Genomic DNA, 22,544 nt, shown 5'->3' on the forward strand with positions numbered 1-22,544 from the left:
TCTATGTTTTCTTGAACCATTATGCCCTCTGAGCCTCTTTATGCCCCTCTCACTGGCACAGTCCCCCAACGCTTACTCTCATGGTCACAGATCTCCCACCAAAATCTAGCTCAGGAATTGTGTCTTGAAAGCCTGCCCTCGCCATCTTTTCTGCCACCACTCTCTGACATGTTTGTATATAATGCCTGCCTGCCTGCCTATCCTTGAAGCCAGAGTCTGTGTCCTAGTCCTCTTTGTATTTAGTCATTGGTGTAATGATTGACAAATAGGAGGTTCCACAGAAATATACATTGAAAAAGCTGGGGATGTAGAGTATTTGCCTGGAAACATGTGTTGGATGAAAGAATACACTGGGTGGATGGATGGGTGGATGGATGGATGGATGGATGGACAGGTGAGTAGCATCTGGTGAATGGATGGAGGGATGGATGGGTGAATGGTTAGCGTAAGTGGTTGGATGTGTGGGTGGATACATTGGTGAATAGATGGTAGATGGTTAGATGTCTGGGGTGGTGGGTGGATGAATGGGTGGATGAGTTAGTGGATAGATGGGTGGCTGGATGGGTGATAGGTGAATAGCTGCTGGGTGAATGGATGGATGGATGAGTTGGTGGATTGATGGATGGGTGAATAGGAGATGTGAGGATAGGCGGATGGATGGGAGAATGAATGGTGAGTGGTTGGATTGTGGGTTGGTGGATGGAGAGATGGAGAAATGAATGAATAGACACTCTTACCATACATCCTGTGAGTGGAATTTTCATAGCAAAGTTGAGGCCAACCCCCAGTTTTGCTAAAACACAAGCGAAAATCTAGCTGTTTGCATACTCCGAACGTAAACACAAACGATTACATCTTATCAAGTGTCTGATGAGTGTATATTTATATGACAGCCTTGTACTGATCATTTCTGCCAATCTTCTCAGTAACCCTTTTTATTGTCCCACCTTTACTGGTAAGAAAATATAAACAGTTGGGTGTGGTGGCACAGGGTTTTAATCCTAGAACTCAGGAGGCAGAAGCAGGTAAATCTCTGTGAGCTTGAGGCCAACCTGATCTACAAAGTGAGGTCCAGGTCAGCCAGAGCTATGTAGAGAAACCCTATCTTGAAAAAAAAAACAAAAAACAAAAAAGATACAAAGAGGCAGAGTAGTTTACCCAAAACCACACAGCAAATATTACCCTAGACCATCTATTTCTTTGCCAACTACCCTGTTCTTTCCCACTGTCCGTTCTGGACCCCAATCAAGCTTTACAGACTGAACCGGGCTCACCTCCATCTGCATAGGTCTCCGTGCCATAACCGTCCTGTAGGCCATTGTTCCAAGTGCCTTCATACTTGGCACCGCTGCTCGTGCTCTGCCGGATTCCATAGCGCCCCTTGAAGCCATGCGTCCACTCCCCCTTGTAGAGCCAGCGTCCCTTGGTCTCTATGCCAAGCCCATGTCGTTTGCCCTGGCTCCAGTATCCCTCAAAGGTATTCCCACTGGGCCAGGTGTAGACGCCCGCCACTTCAAAGCCAAAATTCCAGGAGCCCGAGTATTCACCCTGGCCCTTGGGGCCGGTGCACAGTCCGTGCCCATGTGCCTTCCCCCCCCTCCCAGCCCCCACAGTACGCTCCACCATCGTCAAAGTCAAAGCGGCCCCCGCTCATCTCATCCTCACTCCTGACCCCGGCCCTGTCCTCCAGCTTGGGCCGTTGGGATACCTGATGCTCTCCAGGCACCTTCAGGCTGAGCCCTTAGGCTCACCACTGGGCTCCAGAAAGGTAGAAAAAGCAAGAAGTCTGCAGAGGCTGAAAGAGCCCAAAGACCAAGTCAGCAGTGGGGGCGCTGGTCAGTGCCATGGCTGGGAGGTCCCCTCTGTTATCCCAGCAAGGCTGCAGCTGGAAGGGAAGCCGGCAGAAGAGGCTCCAAGATGCCACAGAGTCCCAGGTCCAGCTTCCATGGAATCCTGTGTGCCCTCTTTAAGAAGTGAAATAAGTGGAGGAGTCCTGTCTTTTCAAAGAGGGGCAATTCCCGAGTTAGTAGCCGAGCCAAGGCTGAATTCCTGCTGCCCACCCTGAAGCAGCCGCTGGCCCCCTTCTCATCCACTCCAGTGGGCGTGCGGCTCAGATCGCCCAGCTGCCCCGCCCCTTCTCCAGCCCAGCCTTCCTCCCAGGATAGAAAGGTCAGTGTTGCCCTAACAAGGCCATTGGATCTCAGAAGCTGCTCCCAAAATAACCCCCTGGCTGGCCCAGCCTCCTTCAGAGCCGGAGGGAGGGGGGCTTCCAATCCGCTGGGCCTGCAGACCCAGGCAGTGGCTGAGGGCTGAGCAGGAAATCTGAGAACCAAGTGTAGGCAGCCACGCCACTTGGTGGCTTGCCTTCTTGTGGGTCTGAGCTGCCTCCCATCTGGAAGTCCCCAGGGTCCGCAGGCAGGGAGAAGAGTGTGAGACCAGCAGACTACCCTATCCCGGACCACTTCATATCCGCCAAATAGCAGAGGGTGACAGACATAGGGACCTACAACTTCTAGCATGGCGTGACAGGACCTGCGGCTTCAGGACCACTTGCCAACCCCACTGAAGAATCCAGTGACCTACGGAGACAGGAATGGGGAGATGGCTGCCCATATGCCTTTGAAAGCAGAATGGACCTCAGAGAGGAGAGGGTCTAGCCACAGTCTGAAAGTCAGAGTCCTGTGTTCATGTCCCCATCCGACCCCACACCCAGCCCAGGTACCTGGGGAGAGAACCCTGGCAGAAGGAATCAGTTCAGGAGGCTGGGGAGATGGCTCATTTGTAAAGTACCTGCCACTTAAGCTTGGGGACTTGAGTTGGCTACCAACACACACACACACACACACACACACACACACACACACACACACACACACACACACACAGCACAAAGCCAGATGACATGCGCTTGAAATCCCAGAACTGGGGAGGTGGAGTCTGGCATGTCCCTGGGGATCACTAGCTGGACAAGATAGCATAATTGGTTAGCTCCAGGCTAATGAGAGACAATGTTTTAAAAAAAATTGGTGTGTGTGTCTAAGGAACAACACCCAAAATTGACGTCTAGCCTACACACACACACACACACACACACACACACACACACACTTCCATGGCATGAGCAGAGACTGCTATCCCCTCTACTGACATCGGCTGTGGGCTGTAGTACAATGACAGTCACTTAGAAATACTCAAGATCATTAGTTTTGCAATCCCCCCTTCCCAAATTTGCTTCTGTTCCAGCATCCTAAGAGCCCTCGAGGCCAGGCTTCAAAAGGCTCTTGGGGCAGGAGCAAAGGACGTGCATGGGTTTCCAGCACCCTGGTTTCCACCAACCTCCAATTAGAAAAAAATGTCCAAGGCAAGGAAGACACTGTAAGCCAGGATCCAGGGTGAACGGGAATGATTCTGGAAAAGGTAAACACCACCCAGAAAGAATTTGAAGTTGTGTGTATGTTTGTGCACGCGCGTGTTCATGCACACACACACACAAGTGTGCATATGTTCATAGTATATCTGGAATGGAGGAAGGTTAGAAATTTTTTAAAAATTGAGGTCCAAGAGAGAATTGGACTCTTGCCTGACTCAACCATGTCTGTCTGATGTATTTCCAAGTCCCATGATGACTTTGGCCACTGAACGTCACTGCAGACATTTCCTGCAGAGTTCCCTGGGCAGAACGTGTACTCAGCCTTCCTCAATACTGATAACCAGTTCTTATGACTTGGTTCCTGCTAATTGCTGGGTATCGTGATCATGTGCATAGCCACTGATCTTACAGAGTCCCTTTGGTGTCTACACAAACTGTCGTCTTGGCCAAGTGACTGGCGCCCTGCCCAGGTGGGCCTTTGACCTGTTCAGGCAATCCCCCACTAAGAACACTTTTCCCATTTCTTTCCCAAATTCTTTCCAGCTTGGCAATCACGGAAAGTGGAATGAGCATTCAAATGGAGAGGGGTGTGGGGTGCCTCTGAGTGTCCACCAGTCACTGTAATGATGACCTAAGGTTAGGTATATTCCAGGAGGGGGTCGATCCACATACATTTAGCCCCTTTTCACCTACTGGCTCCCTGTGATGGAACCCTTCCAGAAGAGTCACCTGCAATCTAGATACTAAATACCTTAACTTTGAAATGTTCTATCTGTTCCTGCAGCATCACCCTGTGGTTTTGCTACTGATAGAATATATCACTAGGAGAGGAACACTTTGATTTTGTAAAAACAAAATTCAGATTGCAGAATTTGGGACTGGCTTTTATTTGGCAATCAGCCATTGCTGAGCTTTTAGAATTCTGGGGAAAGCACGCCCTCTTGTGGTTATTATAACAGACTTTCCTTAGGTAAACAAAGTTTCAAACCAAACTGGTTTTAAAGCTGTATGGTGCTGGAGAGATTAGCTTTAAAACCAGCTTGATTACTCTTGCGAAGAACCTAGTCTCAAGTCTTGGCATCCACCTAGCTCACAACCATCCCTGTAACTCCAGTTCCAGAGGATCTGATCCCTTCGGTACTGCATGTATGTGGACATACACACAGGCAAAGTTATTTATACACATAAATATATGGGGGAAAAGTGTCTTCCCAGGGTTTTTGCCACTGCCTGGCTATGTCATCAGAGGCAGCCACCCCTTTAACTTCCTTCTCTATTTTTCACATTGGGCTGCCTCCCGGGGAACCCAGGATGGGGAGGGAACCTAAGAGGGATTTGACTTCTGAAAGCCTGGGGAGGGAAGACCCACCTTTCAGGAACCTGTTTGCATAGCATCTGGGTCAGCACCCCTCTCCAGAGTCTGGCTCCTCCCAGACCCCCGTGCAAAGCCAAGGAATATCCTTGTTCTACTATATAAATACTTGGTGTTTGTGTCCCACACTGGTCCACCCATTCCTGTCTCTTACCAAGTGTGCAGCTGAGACCTCCCTCGTTAAAACTGCTTTTTCAGTTTGAGTACTCTTTGGTTAGCCCACTGCCCCAACAGGCCCTGCCTGCTCCCTGACCATTGTACCTTGAACATCTGGGACCTTCCCTTATTGGAGACAAGATTTCACAACGTTGCTCAGGCTTGTTGAAATCCTCCTGCCTCAGTTTCCTGAGTTGCAGACTACAGTTGCCTAGTACTGTGCCTAGCAATTACTCGACTGTGTGTGTGAATCACACGTGTGCTTTACCACTAAGCCCCCTTGTCGATTTTTAAACTACACCTGTTTCTTTTTGTGTACACATGTATACGGCACAATGCAGGTGGAGGTCAGAGGACAGCTTTCAGAAGTTGGTTTTCTCTTTCCACCATATGGGTCCCAAAGACTTAACTCAGGTCTTTCACCGTGGTGGCAAGGGCCTTTACCCAGGTCATCTTGCCTGCTCCTCTGATATATTCACAGCCTAAGTGTTCTCTTCTTATGCCTTTAAAAACTTTTGTTTTTTGAGACAGGGTTTCTGTTTAGCCCTAGCTATCCTAGAACTCGGTAGACCAGGCTGGCCCCAAACTCACAGAGATCCACTTATCTCTGCCTCTCCAGGGCTGGGATTAAAGTTGTGTGCCACTATCACCCAGCAAAAACATTTTAATTTCAAATAGATCTTTCTAGCAGTTTCAGAACAAAAAAAAAAAAAAAAAGGCAGAAAGTACATCATTCACACAAACTCTAATTTCTATTAAAATCTATCAGCATTTTAAAAAACTCATATACTAATAGCGTCTAAATTTGGCTCTCCAGCTGTGCCTCTGAGTTCAGTAATTTTGCAAGCACCCACTCAGCTGCTCTGCATAGCTAATAAGCATCAGAAAAGAACAAAACTAAATTCCCAATCCCTCCTCTCAAATCTGCACCAAACTTGTCTCTTCATAAGTCTTTCCTTTACATGCCCACCAAAGGCTACCTCGCTGACCAGGAGCCAAAGCTTTTCAAAGTACCCAGTGATTATCCACAAACTGACCCCACCCTGCACCTCTGACCTCACTTGCTCCAGCAATCTTTAGATTCTCGAGGTTCTGTCTCTCATGAGTACTCTTCAACTATCCATACAGCTCACTTGGATTCCTTCAGGTCCAACACCACTTTTATCACAAACACTTCTGGGCCTGAAATGCAACAGAAATCTCACCTTCCTAACCTAACCCTTCCTACCTCCTAATCCTTTCCCACCACTTATATTCCCCACTGACAAGGACATTGTTCTGCCTCCTGTTGTATTCCCAGGCCATGTACACTGTGCACTGCTTGTGCTACAAACAAGAAATACCCAGTGACTGCTTAAGAGTACCAAAATAAAGGAACGTAGAAACTAGGAGGTTCCTTCAGAATGAGTCCATGCACTCACTTCAGTCATCACAGAATCCATTTCTCAGGACTTAACAAATTAGTTTGGTAACCACAGAATCCATTTCTCAGAACATGTCAAATTATCTTGGTAACCACACCACAGGACCCCCTAGGCCCTTTGGCAAAGATCAAGTGTGATGAGTCACATCCACAAGGGTCAAATGCTCTCCTTAAGTTGAAACTTCCTCAATTGGATATGACCAGGATAATTTTTAACCTCGGGATTCATGTTCATGTTTGCTGTTTTGAGACAGGGTCTTGGCTTGTAGCCCAGGCTGTCCCTGAACTGATTCCTCCTGTTGCTGCCTCCCAAGTTGTAATTACAAGTGTGTCAGATAACACCCCAGCAAGACTGTTTTGAGGAAGACCCTGAGTGGAATACAAGTAATTTATGGCTTATTCCCGCAATCTGAAATTTCTAAGCTCTACTCTGACCCATTCAAGAAGTTACTAGGTCATTTCAACTCTGTGCTTTATAAAACAAAGTATTTAAAAAGGCTTAGGAATGCATCTGAATTCATCTTAAGTAGCTTGTTAACTACAAAAACTTTCCCCACAGTAAGACAAAACACTAACTGTTGGAATGGAATCCTTACAATGAAACACCCTCTGTAAGTGGCTCTCTGTAGTCTGGACCTTTTGAGGAATCTGAAAGTTCAGTTTTCATGGCACTGAGACATAAGACTGGTGATCACCTCATTTGTGGTCTCCTGACAGAATACATGCAGCTGATGTCCTCAAATTACAATAGTATAGAGATGTGTGAAACAAACTATTCTTTCCTTGGAAAAGCTGTCTGTCTTTAAGATGTAGGAAACAGCCGGGCGTTGGTGGCGCACGCCTTTAATCCCAGCATTTGGGAGGCAGAGGCAGGTGGATCTCTGTGAGTTCGAGACCAGCCTGGACTACCAAGCGAGTTCCAGGACAGCCTCCAAAGCCACAGAGAAACCCTGTCTCGAAAAACCAAAAAAAAAAAAAGATGTAGGAAACAGCCAGGCAGTGGCAGAGACCGGCAAATCTCTTGAGTTTGAGGCCAGCCTGGTCTACAGAGAGAGTTCTAGGGCAGACTCTAAAGCTACAGAGAAACCCTGTCTCCTAAAAACAAAAGCACAAAACACACTTTCTATCACCATGTTTAGTGCCATGGTGACATTTTGCTCCTTGCCCTGACAATCATCTCCCTACTAGATGCATACTAAGCTAGCAGCCGTCTCTCAAAGCTTAGATTCTGTTCTAGTATGTTTCCCACTTCTCCCAAGTGCAAAGGACTCATTTGTGAAGTACAGATCCACTACCCTGAGCCAACTCTAAGAGGTACTTCAGAGAGCAGCAAAGTCTTTCCCTGCAAATCCAAATCAAACAAACTTCCTATTATCTTCCCATGACTGAACATTTTCACAATTGGTAGGTATGTATAATGTGAATTAAAATAAAGCTACAAGGCACACACTTTGAGTGCAGCACTCAGGAGACAGAAGCAGGCAGATCTCTGAGTCTGAGGCCAGCTAGAACTAAATAGGAAAACCCTGTTTTGAGCAAGGAAAAAAGGAACCAAGTCACCTGGAAAAGGTAAGGCCTCACGCTCCCAGTTTGTGAGCTCAGGCCCTTTAACCAATCTTTGGAGGGGATTTTACAATGATTCATCCACCAGAGTATATTAGGATAGCTATGAAATCCTTTTGAGTTGTAACTGACTGCAAGAAACACATCACATAAACACCAGGGAGGGAGACAACATAACATTCACACATACCTCAAATGTTTAGCAGCAGCACTTTAAACAGCTTGAGAAACACCACACCAAACCTCTGGATAACAGCACCAGCAGGGGTTTATTAATGATAGTAAGGGTAATGACTTCCTCAAACAATATGGAACAGGCCACCTGGTTTAATCAAACTGAATCTAACCCTTAGATCTGACTCAACAATAACATAAGAAACCTTTAATGACACAAACCCGTGTTAAACCAAAGACAGTTTAAATGAGTCTTAGAAGCTCTACTACTGGTAGGCTGGCATCTACAACAGAGTGTTCAGTTCAGTTACAAAGCACATTGGAGTTTCTTGCTGCCACATCCTAAGCAGGTCTGAAATACGCTGTCTTACAAGAACTTCACACACCCCACTGCTGCCAGTCTCCAGCCACGGTTTCTTCAGCCCTCAGAACATTTTTAGGAGGTTTTCTTTGACCTGCTTGCCTTAACGGGTATGTAAGAACTCAGTAAACTGACAGAATGAAGATTAACTGAGATGCCAAGAGAAGTTTTTATTGCAAGCACAGTGAGCAGAAAGAGATGTCTTCTCACAGAGTAGCCACCAGGTTTGTCGTTAACTAACCCTCTGACAACCTCGCATTGGTTTAAAGCACATGAATCCACTTCGCGTTAATCAGGTGTACATCATCTCTGCCATGTGGGACATTTTCTTAGGGATATACAAGTAATACTCCATGTAGCCTGACAGGTCCTCAATGGTCACATCATCCACATAGACACGAGCTTGCTCGGAACAGGATCGAGGGGAGCCAGACAGAGTTCTGGTGTGCAGTGATGGAGAGTAGTCCTCAAGTGACCTTCGTTCTGGGGCCAAAGGAGGGACATTCTGCAGACCTGAAAAGGAATACACTTCCATATCGTGCCATCTCTTGCACTGGCACTCCTTGCCTACACACGCACATGGCTTGCCTTGGCTTAGCTTGGAAACAGACCGAAAGTCAGAGAGATCACTGGCTGTAAGACTTTCTTGGGAGACTTGGGTAGCATCACAGGGCTCTTCTGTTTTACTCTCTGATGGGAGCCTCGGAACTGAACTTCTCAGAGGCTCAATGCCTGCCCCTGTGTGATTAACATCAAGAGAAATAGAGGTCTCTCCTGTGTTGAACTCCTTGGGGCTTGAAATCCCCAGCCCACTGCTGCCGTCAGGTGGCTCAGTCTGGCTTCTGTGCTTGAGTTGGCTGCTGGGAGGAGATGCTGTGGTGCTGCAATGTATGAACTTGGGAGGATGAAGGACAGGAGACTTGGAGCGTCGACGACGCTGGGTTCTCACTGCTCCTCGTGAAGACTTCCTTGTAGACCTAAAAGAGACAAGCACACCAGATGTGGAGATACAGAGCCCTCCTGAGAGAGGCCACATGACAGCTGGAAACAAGACTCTGGGTGTAAGGTCATGAATGCCTCCATTTTCAAGCTGCCTGAAGTCTTTGTGTCTCAAAAAGTTCAGCATTCCTCATTAGCAATCTATAGAAACAAGTGAAATAACACAACCACCCAGATCAGACACCACTGCAGGAGAAGCAGATAAAATTGATGCAGTCCCCTCAGCCTGAATGTGGTTCCAATACCAAGGTTAATGCTACAAAAGCCACTATGTGCCAGTACTATCAAACAGGGCATCAACATTACAAATCACTTCTATCACTGGCAACAGCCAGCAAAAACAAACAAAAGTAACATAGAACCCGAGAGCTGGCTCAGTCAGTAAGGTACTTGCCATGCTAGCACCCATGTAAATAAGCTGGGTGCAGTAGCATGCACCTGTAATTCCAGTGCTGGGAAGACAGGAAGATCCTTGGGACTTGTCGTCCAGCCAAGTAGGGGAGCACCAGATTCAGAGATCTTACCTCAAAAAACCAGGGGGAGAGCAAATGAGGAAGACAAACAGCATTAACCTCTGGCCTTCACATGTGCTGAGTACGCAAGCACAGTAGCACAACCCCCCCCATTTGATGTCCCTGAGATTTCCAGAAACTGAGAATATTACACTATACAGCTACTTATAAAACATTTCAATAAAAAAAAACTGAATGAGGAAAAGGAAAGTTAAAAACTTCCAAGCAAAATTAGAAAAAAAACCAGCAGGACTTATAAATGGGGTTTAAAAGGAGAAAAAAAACCTTTTATTTATTTGGGGGAGGATGTGGCACCTTTATACCAGAGCACATACATGAATGACATCTTTTGGGAGTTGGTTCTCTCCTTCCACCATGTGGATCCAAGAAACTGAACTCAGAGCTTCAGGCTTAGTAGTGCTCAAGCACCTTGACCCAGTAAGTCATCTTCATGGCCCTGATACAGAACTTTGAGAAATAAAAATCAAACCGGGTGTGGCAGCACACATTTAATTCCAGCGCTCAGGAAGGCAGGCAGGCAGTACTCTGAGTTTGAGGCCAATCTGGTCTAAATAGTGAATTACAGAACAGCTACAACTATATAAACAGACCTTGTCTCTCTCAAGGGGAGTTTTGTAGGAGATGGGGATAGGGAGAGAGGAGGATTGACAGAGATGGAGGGCATGGGAGATATCATCTGGGCAGGAAGCACACACCTGTAACCCCAGCCCCCAGAAGTAGATTGTAAGCTCAAGGCCAGCCTGAGTTACAGTGGGACCCTGTATCAAAAAACAGGAAGGGAAAGGAAAATAAAATTGCAGTTGGAATTAAATGCAACAGGCTAAATAAAATGCTGCTCTGAGAATTATTGAACAGGAAGATAAATTTATAACAAGGGTCAGCAAACTGTAGGATAATTTACATCTGTCCTCTCTACTTGATTCCTGTTAGGGGTGGGTGCTTAGGTCAAGAGCCTCCTCATACATGCTCAGCATGCACTGTGCCACACTTGTTTTTGGAGAGCTTGTGGACACTGCTCTCCAGTGGGTTAAACTATGAGCCATGAAGATGAGGCTGGGGTGACCCATCACTCCTCTTCTCCCCTGTGTTCTTCTCTCCCACTTTCTGGAGCCCACCAAGACATGTACAAGTTGGGACCTGCTGGGTATGGAGAGATAGTTTAAGAATCCAATCAGGACAGGGGAGATGACTCAGCTGGTAGAAGTAGTTGTTTCACAAGCCTGTAACAAACAGCATGAGTTCAATCCCCACAATCCACATGGACACAGAAACAACTCCCCAGAACTGTCCTGTGACTTCTACATGTGTGCTGTGGTACATGCCCACATGTACATGTATATACACATACAAATAATACAATTTTAAAAAATCCAACAGCACCACAAAATCTGAGGGATAAAAGAATACACTAGATGTGTGTATTTCAAAGAGTAAATAGACTCTGGAGCTGCCCTTCACCACCCACTCCAACAGAAGCCCACCAGGCTGACCACATCATCCTGAAACTGCCTCGGCAAGCTGAACAAGAAGAGCCAACCAGGATGACAACGGCACCGTGAGCAGCTTTCTCTGCCTGTAAACTCCTACACAATATCCTGAGCTTTAGTCTCCTGGCTTCCAAATCCTAAAATATTTGAGTCTGTCTGTCTGTATCTCCCTCCCTGACCTCCTACCTCCTAGTTGTTTGGGACAGTGCCTTACTGTAGAACAAGGCAGGTCTCAATCTGGAAGTTTTTCTCAGTCTTTTAAGTGCTGGAATTACAGCTATACTTATTTACCATGTCACTCTACAAAAGGTCTGCTAACCCATGGTCTAAAAGGTACTAGAAAAAAGGAAAGAATGTCACATAAAGGTGGTCAGTCTAACAGAAGAGGACTAAATCTAGAGTATGTTTTAAGAATACAAAGAGCACAGAGAGGACCGGGCAACATGGCATGGCTTGGCCGTGGAGTGCCCACCTACCCACTGAGTGCCCAGATTCAACCCTCAGTGCCAGAGGAAACAGAGAGTAGAAGACGTGACTTAGAAGATCATGGCTAAGATATCAAGAGCAAACACACTGAAGGCAGACAGAGTCTTTCAACAGCAGCACAGAAGACAATGGAGTCAGAAGACAACAAACCCTGAGAGTGCTAAAACTGCCAACAAAGAAATTAGCCATCTATCCTTCAAAACAACGGTGGAAGATATTCTCAGATAAAGACATTTGTTACTAAACTTGGGATCATGATCTGTGCCCAAGACAGCAGGTTCTGTCCTTAAGAAACCAATTAAAACAGACAATTGTAAAAAGCAGAAAATGAGAATTATTCAATGTAGCCACACTGGGAAGAAGGGCAAAGTATTTACCATCAGGACACAATGTTATATAATTCCAGAGGTAACCATTCATATTTATTTGCAGTGCTGGGGAAGGTCAGACTTCTCATACTCTAGGCAAATACCCCACCTACCACTGAGCTATTAAGACAGCCCAGGGGGAATCATTCAAATGTACCCTACATGCAGAGCCTTATTTACCAACAGACTTTCACCAAGAAAATAAGGTCATATGTGGCAGGGTCTACAGTACAAGAACTGGGAGCAAAGAAACTAAAAATGCAAATATAGACAAATTAACACTAGAAATAAGAAATCTAACCTGTGAGATTAAGAGTAGAACAGGACTGACATTGAATAACCGCATCATGGAAGACAGAGTACCACATGATGATTTGTAATATTAACCTGGCCTTTTTTTTTTTTAAACCAAAAGTTTGATTGTAAAATTTCAAAGCCAACTACTTAAAAAAACAAACATGAATACCTACTACATGAATGGGGTAAAACAAAATTTTTTCAAATCATTTCTTAAAAGTGGGAGAAGGGAGAGTTAAGTAAAGGAAGCAAACAGAAAAAGCTTAACACCACTGAGCATGACCCCTAAAAGGCAAAGGAAGGAGGACTGCCCAGGAATTCAAAGCCAGCTTGGGCTACATAGTGAATTTGAAACTATCCTGGGCTATAGTGAGATTTCATGATCCAAAAATAAAGCATTTTTTAAAAATTACAAAATAAAATATAATGGAAGACATGAAAATACACCAGTTATCAGCCAGACAGTAGTGGTCGCTTTTAATCCCAGCATTGAGGAAGCAGAGGCAGTTCCAGGACAGACTCCAAAACCTCACAGAAAAACCCATCTTGGAAAAACCAAAACACCAAATATCAGAACAAATGCATTAAACTCAGCAAATTAAGGGGGGAAAAATGCCCTAATTAGACTGACTAAAAAACAAGACAGAATTAGCCACATTCACAAGAGATACAGACAACTTCAAAGCAGAGTGATTACACTGGTCACACACTTGAAGAAAACAGGACTACTAACACTAATTTCAGACAAAGCAGAACTTAGAAAAAAATCATTGTACTATTACATAATAAGGCTGGGGAGATAGCTCAGTTGCTAAGTGTGCTTGCCTGGCATGTACCAGCTGGCACACAAAACCAGGACACATAGGAAGTCTCAGTAAACTCATTAAAAACTGTGAAGCCAGGCATTGTGGCTCAGGCCTGTAGTCCCAGCAATTGGAAAGTTATCTGAGGTCATTCTGAGGTACACAGTAAGTTGATGGCCAAATCGGCCAAATAATGGGGGTGTCTAGGGTTAGATCATGGTATATCCTCTCCCTAACATTTGGCAAAGAAAACACAATCATATTGTAAATTACTCAGTGTAGTGGTTTCAATGATAATGGCCTCCTCAGCTGGTGAAACTGTTTGGAAAGAACTAGGAGGTTTGGCCTTGTCAGAGGTGTGTCACTGTGGGTAGGCTCTGAAGTTTGAAAAGCCCACACCATTCCTAGTGTCTCTTCCTCACGGTTGTGTCTCAAGACATGAGCTCTCAGCTACTGCTCCAGCAGCAAGCTTGTATGCCTACCATATGCTCGCTCCCTGCTATGATGGACCTGGACTCCAACCCTCTCAAACTATGAGTGCCAAATAAACTCTTCTGTGAGCTGCCTTGACCATGACGTCTCTTCACAGCAACAGAAAAGTAACTGGGATAAGTCTCTAGGGGTGGGGGCTGAGACGGCTCAGTGGTTAGAGTGTTTGCTGCTCTCACAGAGAACCCATGTCAAGTGGCTCACACCTATACTCTAACTCCAGTTCCAGGGATTCCAACACTGTCTCTGGCCAGCACAGGCATATGAACATACAAACAAGCCCAAACACAGCAGAAATCTTTAAAAAAAAAAAAAAAACAAAAACAAAAACCACCTTCTCTATGAAGAGAAGAGATGGCTTAGAATAAAGATGCTTAAACCAAGCCTGACAACCTGAGTTTGTTCCCTAACATACATGTGGAGGAGAATCAACTCTTCCAAGTTGTCCTTTGATTTCTATACACACTCCCTGGCAGGTACCACACCCCAAACAAATCATTATCATTTAGTGGAGAGGCACTCTTACCCATGCCAACTGTCTTTAGATGCACACGTGTTTTTAGGTTTGGTGTCATCTGCTGCTGTTCTGACTGATGCTCTGACACTTGTTCCTTCTCCAACAGACAGAGACACGATGGACCTGAGAACAAGAACAAAGTTTACCGTGATAGGAAACTATACCGAGGATAACTTTCTACCCTCACTAATGCTAACACAACTTTGATTTTTCTTCTAGTTTACACTTCTCAAGTGTTCAGCTTTTAATGTAAATTTTCCTCCAAAACCAAACTGTAAAGATCCCTAAAAGCCCATGCAAAATCATAAGCGAGAGAATGATCTCTATGTGTAAGCAGCAGTGGGCTTTTCAACTTTTATAGTTCAGGGAAAATGTTAGTGACACTGACTGCTTCTTTTATCTAAGAGGCCAAAACCACAGGAACTAAAATCAGGAGTCCATCTTTCTAACAGTCAACTCAACTAGCCAACAATACCACCCTGAAGTATTTCACAACTTTTAGAAAAATTTTTCTACTTTTGCAACTAGTAAACCTGAAATATTACTCAGAGCTAAATCTTTATTTTACTGTGGGTTCCCAGTAAAAAAAAAAAAAAAAAAAAAAAAAACCTTAAAAAGAGTAAGAACCATCTATACCCAGACTACCATCATCAGCAACTTCATATAAATCTTTCCAAAATACAGAGCACAAGAACCTCAGTTTGATCCCCAGAATCAACATAAACAAGCCAGGTGTAGTGGTGTGTGCTAGTATTCACAGGGCTAGGTAGGGTAAGACAAGATCTGGGGGCTCACCAACCAGTCAGCCTAGCCTACTTGGCAAGTTCCAGGCTACTGAGATATTTTGTCTTAAAAAACAAACAAAAACAGATGGAATAACCCATGGAATAACATTCCACAATGTCTCCACAGAAAGAGTCGAGCACGGTAGTACTTAATTACATTTCTTGAGTCAGAAGCAGGAAAACTGCAGAAGTTCAAGTCCAGCCTAGGCTACATATATAGAAAAGTGAAGGTCAGCCTGGGCTATCTAGTAAGACCCTGTTCCCAACCTTCCCTATAAGTACTTATAATAACACAGAGCATGTTTGGATTATCATAAGACACTATGGTGATTGCCCATGTACATCGTGGTCTAAAGCACTAGGCCTGCAATTCCATCATTCAGGAGGTCAAGGAAGATCACAAGCTTGAAATAGGCCGCCAGTCCATGTCTCAGAAAAAACAGTAAACAACAACAACAAATATATATATATATATGTATATATATATAGCATTATAAATAAATGATCTAGAGATTAAAGTAAGTTGCAATTCTTATTTCTTACCCTTTTATTAATTTCCCTATAATTATTTTATAGTTATATTAAAAGGTTTATTGTTTCGTAACAAATACAAAGACATTGCTCCTGATAAGACAAATACCATTGAAAACCTGCTGAACAAGACCATGCTAAATTCCCGGCAAAGCTTAATGAGTCAGTCCTCAGCAGTCCCGTCAGCAGGGTGTATGACAACAGTATGAACAATCAGAAACACATGCGACACAGACTACAAGTCTTGTTTTGCTTAGTCACGCTAATGACTCACCCCTTCTACTCTTGGTTTTCTGAAATATTCTGTTCCTTCTTTCTATAATTTTAATAAAGGTGTATCATATGCTACAAGTATATTATGAAAAGTTATATTTATTATCTATTATTTTTATCTGCGAATGGGCATGTTTGCACATGAGAATGAGAATAGGCAATGTGCTTTTGAGTGCAGATGTCTGCAGAGGCCAGGGGCATAGGATCTCCTTGCAGCTGCAGTTATAGCTATGACATGGGTGCTAGGAATTGAACTGTGGTCCTCTGTAAGAACAGTATGTGCTTTTCACCACTGAGCCCTGCCTCCAACCCCCAAATATGTAATTTACAATCACAAAATGCATGGGATATTTTGCAAGACATTTTAAAATGGTCTAAGTAACTTTCAGTACCATCAATAGTTTACTTTTATTTTTAGCTTAATTTTACATTCCAGTTTCCTTTTCCTTCCTGAAGTAAGGTTTCTTTTATATAGTCCCAGATGTCCCAGAACTCCCTTTGTAGGCCAGGCTGGCCTCAGTACACAGAGATCTCCCTGCCTCCTGAATGCTGGGATTAAAGTTGTATGCCACAAAAAGCAGAACTTACATTTCAATTTCCTAAAACATCAGGGAAAAGTCTGCATAGGAAGAGCTACTTACAAAGGTTTATACACTAGAGGATTTATATGCATTATGTGGATATTTCTAGTTTTTAATTTAAAAAAAGTCACACCCAAAACCACAAATATGCTAAAACCACAATCTAGTATTATGCTTTCCCATTTTATTTCCTTTTCTCAAAAAGGCTTACTAAGAACTAAGGAGCTCAGCTGCATAACACACACCTACCACACATAAGCAAGGCCCTGAGTTCTATCCCCAGGACAGAGCACCCACATTAAAAACAAAAAAAGATGATAACAAAAAGATGAGTATGATAGCTCACAGACATAACTCCAGCACTGAAAGCAGGATTATGATTTGAAGGCCAGCCTGGGATACATAGTAAGACCTTGTCTCAAACAACAGTTGTCTATCTACTAAGACAGTATAGAAGGTTAGATGTGCTCCAAGTACTTCCTCAGCACTGAGGGAAAGAGCAAGCTGGTGACTAGTGCTCAAATGTAGTAATAGAACTACAAAAAAAATCATCAGCACTTGAGATTTTATTGGGCTTGGGGCCAGAAGAACTACTATTAAGAGATTTGCACACAAACTTTGTAAAGAGTGAAATAATAATACTTAGCAGCTGGTCTGCTGGTGCTCCAATTAGTTAGGTCGAAGGCATTAAGACCCTTATCTTGGGACAGACCCCTACTGAATATGCAGGTTCCCACTGAGAGATTCAGCAATTACAAACTGAAATCAAGAATATCTTCATAGACCTTTATTGGGCTTTTACTTTAAAATAAACAAAAACCCAAAAAACAAAAGACAACTGTGATTCCCTTGAGATATGAGAAGTCCCTGGTGGGATTAAATTAGGGAAGAGCCTCAGAGTTAAGAAAAATCAAACCCTTAGAGTAAAAGGGACTGCTTTCAAATTCAGTCAACTATTTACAAAGACTATGTCAAGTATCACCAATTTCTTACCGTAGGATCAACAAAGAAGTCAGAAGAGGAACATTTTAACCAAAATGACCATTTAAATCCAGTAAAATTAATCCCAAATCACACATTACATATTCAATTACCCTGAAGCGTCCACTCTTAATTTCTTGAAAGCAGTTTGTAGGCTCTCCTCCTCTCCATCCTTGGCTTCAGATTTCATTGTGAAAGTTTCTGCACTCTATGGATGTTCCCGTTTAATACTAAAAAGGAAATAAGAAAAGTGAAAAATGGTAGAATCAAGAGTATATTTCCTTATACAGCTACTGTTACGAGGAAAACACCTTTTCATTTCTAAGCTGCAGTTTACATAACCAGACTATAGGGCTTATTTCTTTAAAAAAATACATGAAATATAAAAATATATACTACCACAGAATTCAAACCACCTAAATAGCTGATGCCAACAGCTTACAGTTTTGTCAACAAAATCGATGTTAACTGGGGAGAGAAAAGTTCCTATCAACAAAATTACCAGAGACAGAAGAAAGTTCAAACTACAACACATTGATTAATTAAAATGCTATCAGTATTTGCCTAGTCTGACCCTAACAACTGTAATTCTGACTTTGACACATCATAGCATTTGTACAAAGCAATTCTAACCAACGTATCAACATACATAAAAAAACAAGATGCTACTGTTGTTACATCAGGGGTAGAGACTTCAGCATTACTGGTTATTTTATGCTCTACTCCTCTGACAACTTTATTAGGTGTTTGTTACCTTTGAGTGCCACAGTCATTAAACAAGAAAGGAAATCTGTACTCAAAAACAGGTAAAGAAAAAAGCAGAGCTTCTCTTTGGTTACAAGTGTGTGTGTGGGGGGGTTCTTCAGATATGGCTCTATACTCTCTTCTTAACCAACTATTTGACTACTTGAAATTCCCAATTTCTGCTCCTCTGATTTTCCATTTAGACAAAGGAAAGAGATAAAGGATCATCAATTGAAACAAGAAACACAAATAAGTCTTGATAAAGTCTCAAATGTAATCTTCAAATTACCAAAGTACTAATCTTGAACACATGAATATACCAGGATCCAAATGGGGAGAGGAAAGGAAGAAAAAAGATTAAAACAAGAGATTTTTTTTAACCAAGGATATACTTTACCTTTATTTCTAACCTGGTACCCCCTACCCCCACCCCCCCACCCACCCCCCCACTCAGGTACTCTCAGAGAGAGCACAGTGCCCCTCTCTCTATGGATCCCTGGGTACTGACTCTAGATCACCTTATTTCTCAGAAGTGAGTTTATGTTATTGTGAGATCTCTAATATTCCAAAGGTCAAGATGTCACAATGTTTGACATTTATGTGTATGTTCAACCTCAAAAGAACTTAGTTTTCATTTTTTCTTCAAAACATCATAAGTCAACATAAATTCTCTCCACACATTTGTTTACTTAACCAGGTCATAACAGGAGGAATCCTCATTCACATGACTGCAAGCTTCTCTGGAGTAGGATTCCTCCAAACACACAATATTCTATATACTAGCCAGGAAGTGGGGGCACACGCCTTTAATCCTAGCACTAGGGAGGCAGAGGCAGGTGGATCTCGGTGAGTTCAAGGCCAGCCTGGTCTACAGAGCGAGTTTCAGGACAGACTCCAAAGCAAAACAGAAACCCTGTCTCAAAAAATTAAAAAATCACAATAATTCTATATACTAGCAGAGGGCTGAGTTCTGGCATGTCTGAAGCTCTACACATCTAGAAAGGTCTATCACAGACTATAAACAAGCTTTTGTTGTGTTTTGTTTTTTCTTTTCTTTCTTTTTTTGAGACAGGGTTTCTCTGTGGCTTTGGAGGCTGACCTGGAACTCTCTTTGAAGACCGGGCTGACCTTGAACTCAGAGATCCGTCTGCCTGCCTCTGCCTCCCTAGTGCTGGGATTAAAGGTATACACCACCACCGCCCAGTGGTTTTGGTTTTTCTCAAGACAGGGTTTTCAGTGTAGCTTTGGCTGTCCTGGAACTCGCTCTGTATATTAGGCTGGCCTCAATTTCAGAGATCTACCTGCCTCTACTTCCCAAGTGCTGGGATTAAAGTAGAATGCCAAACTACAAAGTGTTTTTTTTTTTTTTTTTTTTTTGCTTTGTTTTGTGTTTTAGTTTTTTGAGACAGGGTTTCTCTGTGTAACAGCCCTGGCTTTCCTGGAACTCACTTTGTAGACCAGGCCAGCCTCGAACTCAGAGATCCATCTATCTCTGCCTCCCAATTGCTGGGACTAAAGGTGTGTGCTATCATGCCCAATTTTTCTTTTTCTGCTAGCAAAGCTCCATTAAAGCTGGATTTATAAGGACTGATGAGATGGCTCAAGGGTGGATTTATAGGAACTGGTGGGAAGGTGGCTTAAAGAGTGGATTTATAGGAACTGTGAGATGGCTCAAGGGTGAATTTATGGAACTGGTGGGAAGGTGGCTTAAAGAGTGGATTTATAGGAACTGTGAGACGGCTCAAACAGTAAGGATGTATGCTGGTTAACCCTGACCACCTGGGTTTGTTTCTTAGAACTTGAGTAACCCAAGAAAACAACTCCCCAAGTTGCCCTCTGCCCTTCATATATGCAATACTCTCACACACATAATACATGTAAAAGTCTTAATAAAGTGTGATAGTTTATAATTCTTTCAACCTGGCTTCTGTGGCAATCAGTCAATATTTTAAATGCACATCAAGTTACATGTGCACTCCTGAACACCTCCAGAATTCCTAGCACTAAGCCGGATACCACAACAGAGGCTGGACTGAATACAGGGGTCCTGGGGACCCCATTTCTTATAGGGATGGTGTCTCCCTCCTGCCCTCGAGGATCTTACACTTGGCTAAAGCAGCTTTGCAGTTGAACCTCAAAACCTCTAATTATACATAATAGTATGGCAGATGACCACCCAAGATGTTAATACAAACTTAGCTTTGTTTGACTGATTTTTCGAGACAGGTTTTTGTTGTTTTGAAGGCTGTCCTGGAACTCACTCAGTAGAGCCTCGACTCACAGAAATTCACCTGCCTGCACCTCCCGTGTGCTGGGATTAAAGGCATGCACCTGAACCGCCAGGTGAAACTTAGCAGTTTTGCTGAGACATTAACATATATCATTAAAACCAAAACAGCCCAAAATAAAATCACGCCACAGACCAAAACTCCGAGGATATAAAAAAAAGTATTGCCTAAACTGTGTTCAGACTGCCAACACTGTGACTGCTCATCATCGTCCGAAGTTACTTTACCCCAGAGCAAAAGTGAGGAGTCTTAGGCTTAACCTCGGGAAAGCGAGGCTTATTACGCCCCCCTATGTGCCTTGATTTCCATTCACAAACATCAGCTCAACAGCTCTATATAACAGGTGACTGGTTTGCCTATCCTCAGCAACATTACATTTTTGGGAGACATACTGTACTGACTTCTCTAAGAATCCCGCAAAGAACTCAGACTTGCGTAAGAAGTTACTTTGCACCGGGAGTTGGTGGCCAGTTCCAGGACAGCCTCCAAAGCCCAGAGAAACCCAATCTCGAAAAACCAAAAAAAACAAAAAAAAAAAAGTTACTTTGCATGGTTTTATTTATATCAAATCACACGCCAGTTTCTCCTTCCACAAATAGCCTAAGTACAATCTTGTTTACTCTTTTGAAGCTTTAACTAAAGCCCTGCTTAAGCATCAAGCTGAATTCCTGTTTTCAGGAACCCGAAATCAGTAAGATCTGCATGCGTCCTCATAAAGTTAAAGGAAAGAAAATTTTCTCATACCTCTAGGAAATATCGATCTCCCTATATCCAGCAACCCACCAGGAGAACGACCCCGACAGAATCAATCTGTCCCCAGGACAAAAACACATCCACACCTCTCTGGGCACACCCACTCCCGCCCTCAACTCGCAGTACTACAGTCAAAGCAACAAGTTCGTTCCTTTTTCCGAACTTGGCTCTGTCGCGATTAAACACGGTCGGCGGGGAAAGGTCAGAACCCGGGGACGACCGGAGCCGGGAGCAGTCAGGGCTTTGGCCCTGCTCGCCCCAGCCAACCACGGACGCGGAGAGGAGGCTCGAGTGGAGCTGCGACGCAGAGGACGCGGGAGGAGACGCGAGCGGAGGCACAGGAGGCAAGCGGAGAGGAATGCGGCTCGCAGGGCGGGAAAAGGCGGGAAGGGGCAAAGGGCGGCAAGAAGGGCGAAAGGGGAAACTGCGGTCGGCGCGACCCGAGTACCGCGGGAACGCAGTAGGCGGGAAGCGAAGGCCGCGCAGCTCCGCACTCCAGGCCGCAGCGGACGAGGGCCAGGCCCGGCCCGGCCCGGCAGTCGGCGCAGGGGAGACGCCGCGGCCGGACTGGAGGTTGGGACTCCGCCTCCCGAGAAGGGAAGGCCTGGCGGATGCGACACCCCGGCCCTCCCGGCCACGTCAGGCCGCTCACCTCCTCTACAGCTGGGGTGCTCCCGGGGATCCGGCCCCGTCGGTTCGAAGCGTCTCTCCGCGACCGCCGCGCCTGACTGACCCGGATCCAAACCCCGCAGATAAGGCGGCCCGCGCCTTCGGAGTCGCACTGCGCCTGCGCCACGTAGGCTCGCGCCCCGCCCACTGCTCACGCTCCTCCCACCGCAGTGACTCGGCAGCGCGGCCAGAGGTAACTGCGCAGGCGTGAGACGGTGGCCCCGCCTCTCGAAGGCTCTGCTCCAACCCCTCTCCGAAGCACGTGCGTCTTAAGTCATTTCCTGTTATTCTTTTCGCTCCCTCCGCCCCCTGGCATGGGTTCGCTCCCGGCAGGCTTTTGGGCGTGCCTACTTCCTCTTCTCTATCACGTGAGTGGGTAGGCTGCTTGCTTTGCAGCTGCCGAGGTACCTTTTCTTGCGTGGCGTCGCCTGGTTCCTTCTTCACCGCTTGAAGTCACACCAAGGCCACGGGATCCGGCGGGCAGCGGGAGTGTTTGCGCCAGCCGAGGCCTTGGGGTCGCCGGCTGAGTTTCCTACATGAT

General features: G+C 44.7%; 2 protein-coding genes across 3 annotated transcripts in view; both read right to left on the bottom strand.

Annotated features, from left to right (window-relative positions):
• Jph2 (junctophilin 2) overlaps positions 1 to 5,477 on the bottom strand; it is a 61,477-nt gene extending 56,000 nt beyond the window's left edge. Inside the window, 2 exon segments of the mRNA XM_040732908.1 lie at positions 1,275 to 1,596; positions 1,598 to 5,477. Of these exon segments, the coding sequence (XP_040588842.1) occupies positions 1,275 to 1,596; positions 1,598 to 1,654 (379 nt within the window). The 5' untranslated portion in view covers positions 1,655 to 5,477.
• A 2,657-nt stretch (positions 5,478 to 8,134) lies between these two features.
• On the bottom strand, positions 8,135 to 22,116 carry Oser1 (oxidative stress responsive serine rich 1). 2 transcript variants are annotated; one of them, XM_040732761.1, is made up of 4 exons: positions 21,987 to 22,116; positions 17,663 to 17,779; positions 14,408 to 14,521; positions 8,135 to 9,396 (listed from the first exon to the last, which is right to left on the bottom strand). In XM_040732761.1, the coding sequence occupies exons 2-4, from the start codon at positions 17,737 to 17,739 to the stop codon at positions 8,712 to 8,714; spliced, it is 876 nt and encodes a 291-aa protein (XP_040588695.1). In that variant the 5' UTR covers positions 17,740 to 17,779; positions 21,987 to 22,116; the 3' UTR covers positions 8,135 to 8,711. The 2 variants fall into 2 exon arrangements, with proteins under 2 accessions (XP_040588695.1, XP_005085095.1); XM_005085038.4 differs by lacking the exon at positions 14,408 to 14,521.
• Positions 22,117 to 22,544: the final 428 nt, after the last annotated feature.

The sequence above is a fragment of the Mesocricetus auratus genome, unplaced genomic scaffold (genome assembly GCF_017639785.1).
Source record: "Mesocricetus auratus isolate SY011 unplaced genomic scaffold, BCM_Maur_2.0 Super-Scaffold_100028, whole genome shotgun sequence".
NCBI classification, from domain to species: Eukaryota; Metazoa; Chordata; class Mammalia; order Rodentia; family Cricetidae; genus Mesocricetus; species Mesocricetus auratus.

What these genes read in the sequence shown, in the direction of transcription:
- Oser1 (XM_040732761.1), bottom strand. Translation starts at nt 17,739, where the DNA reads ATGAAATCTGAAGCCAAGGATGGAGAGGAGGAGAGCCTACAAACTGCT. An exon ending in TTAAGAGTGGACGCTTCAGG is followed by an intron (nt 14,522 to 17,662) that starts GTAATTGAATAT and finishes TCTTGTTCTCAG; the next exon opens with GTCCATCGTGTCTCTGTCTG. An exon ending in TCTAAAGACAGTTGGCATGG is followed by an intron (nt 9,397 to 14,407) that starts GTAAGAGTGCCT and finishes TGTCTCTTTTAG; the next exon opens with GTCTACAAGGAAGTCTTCAC.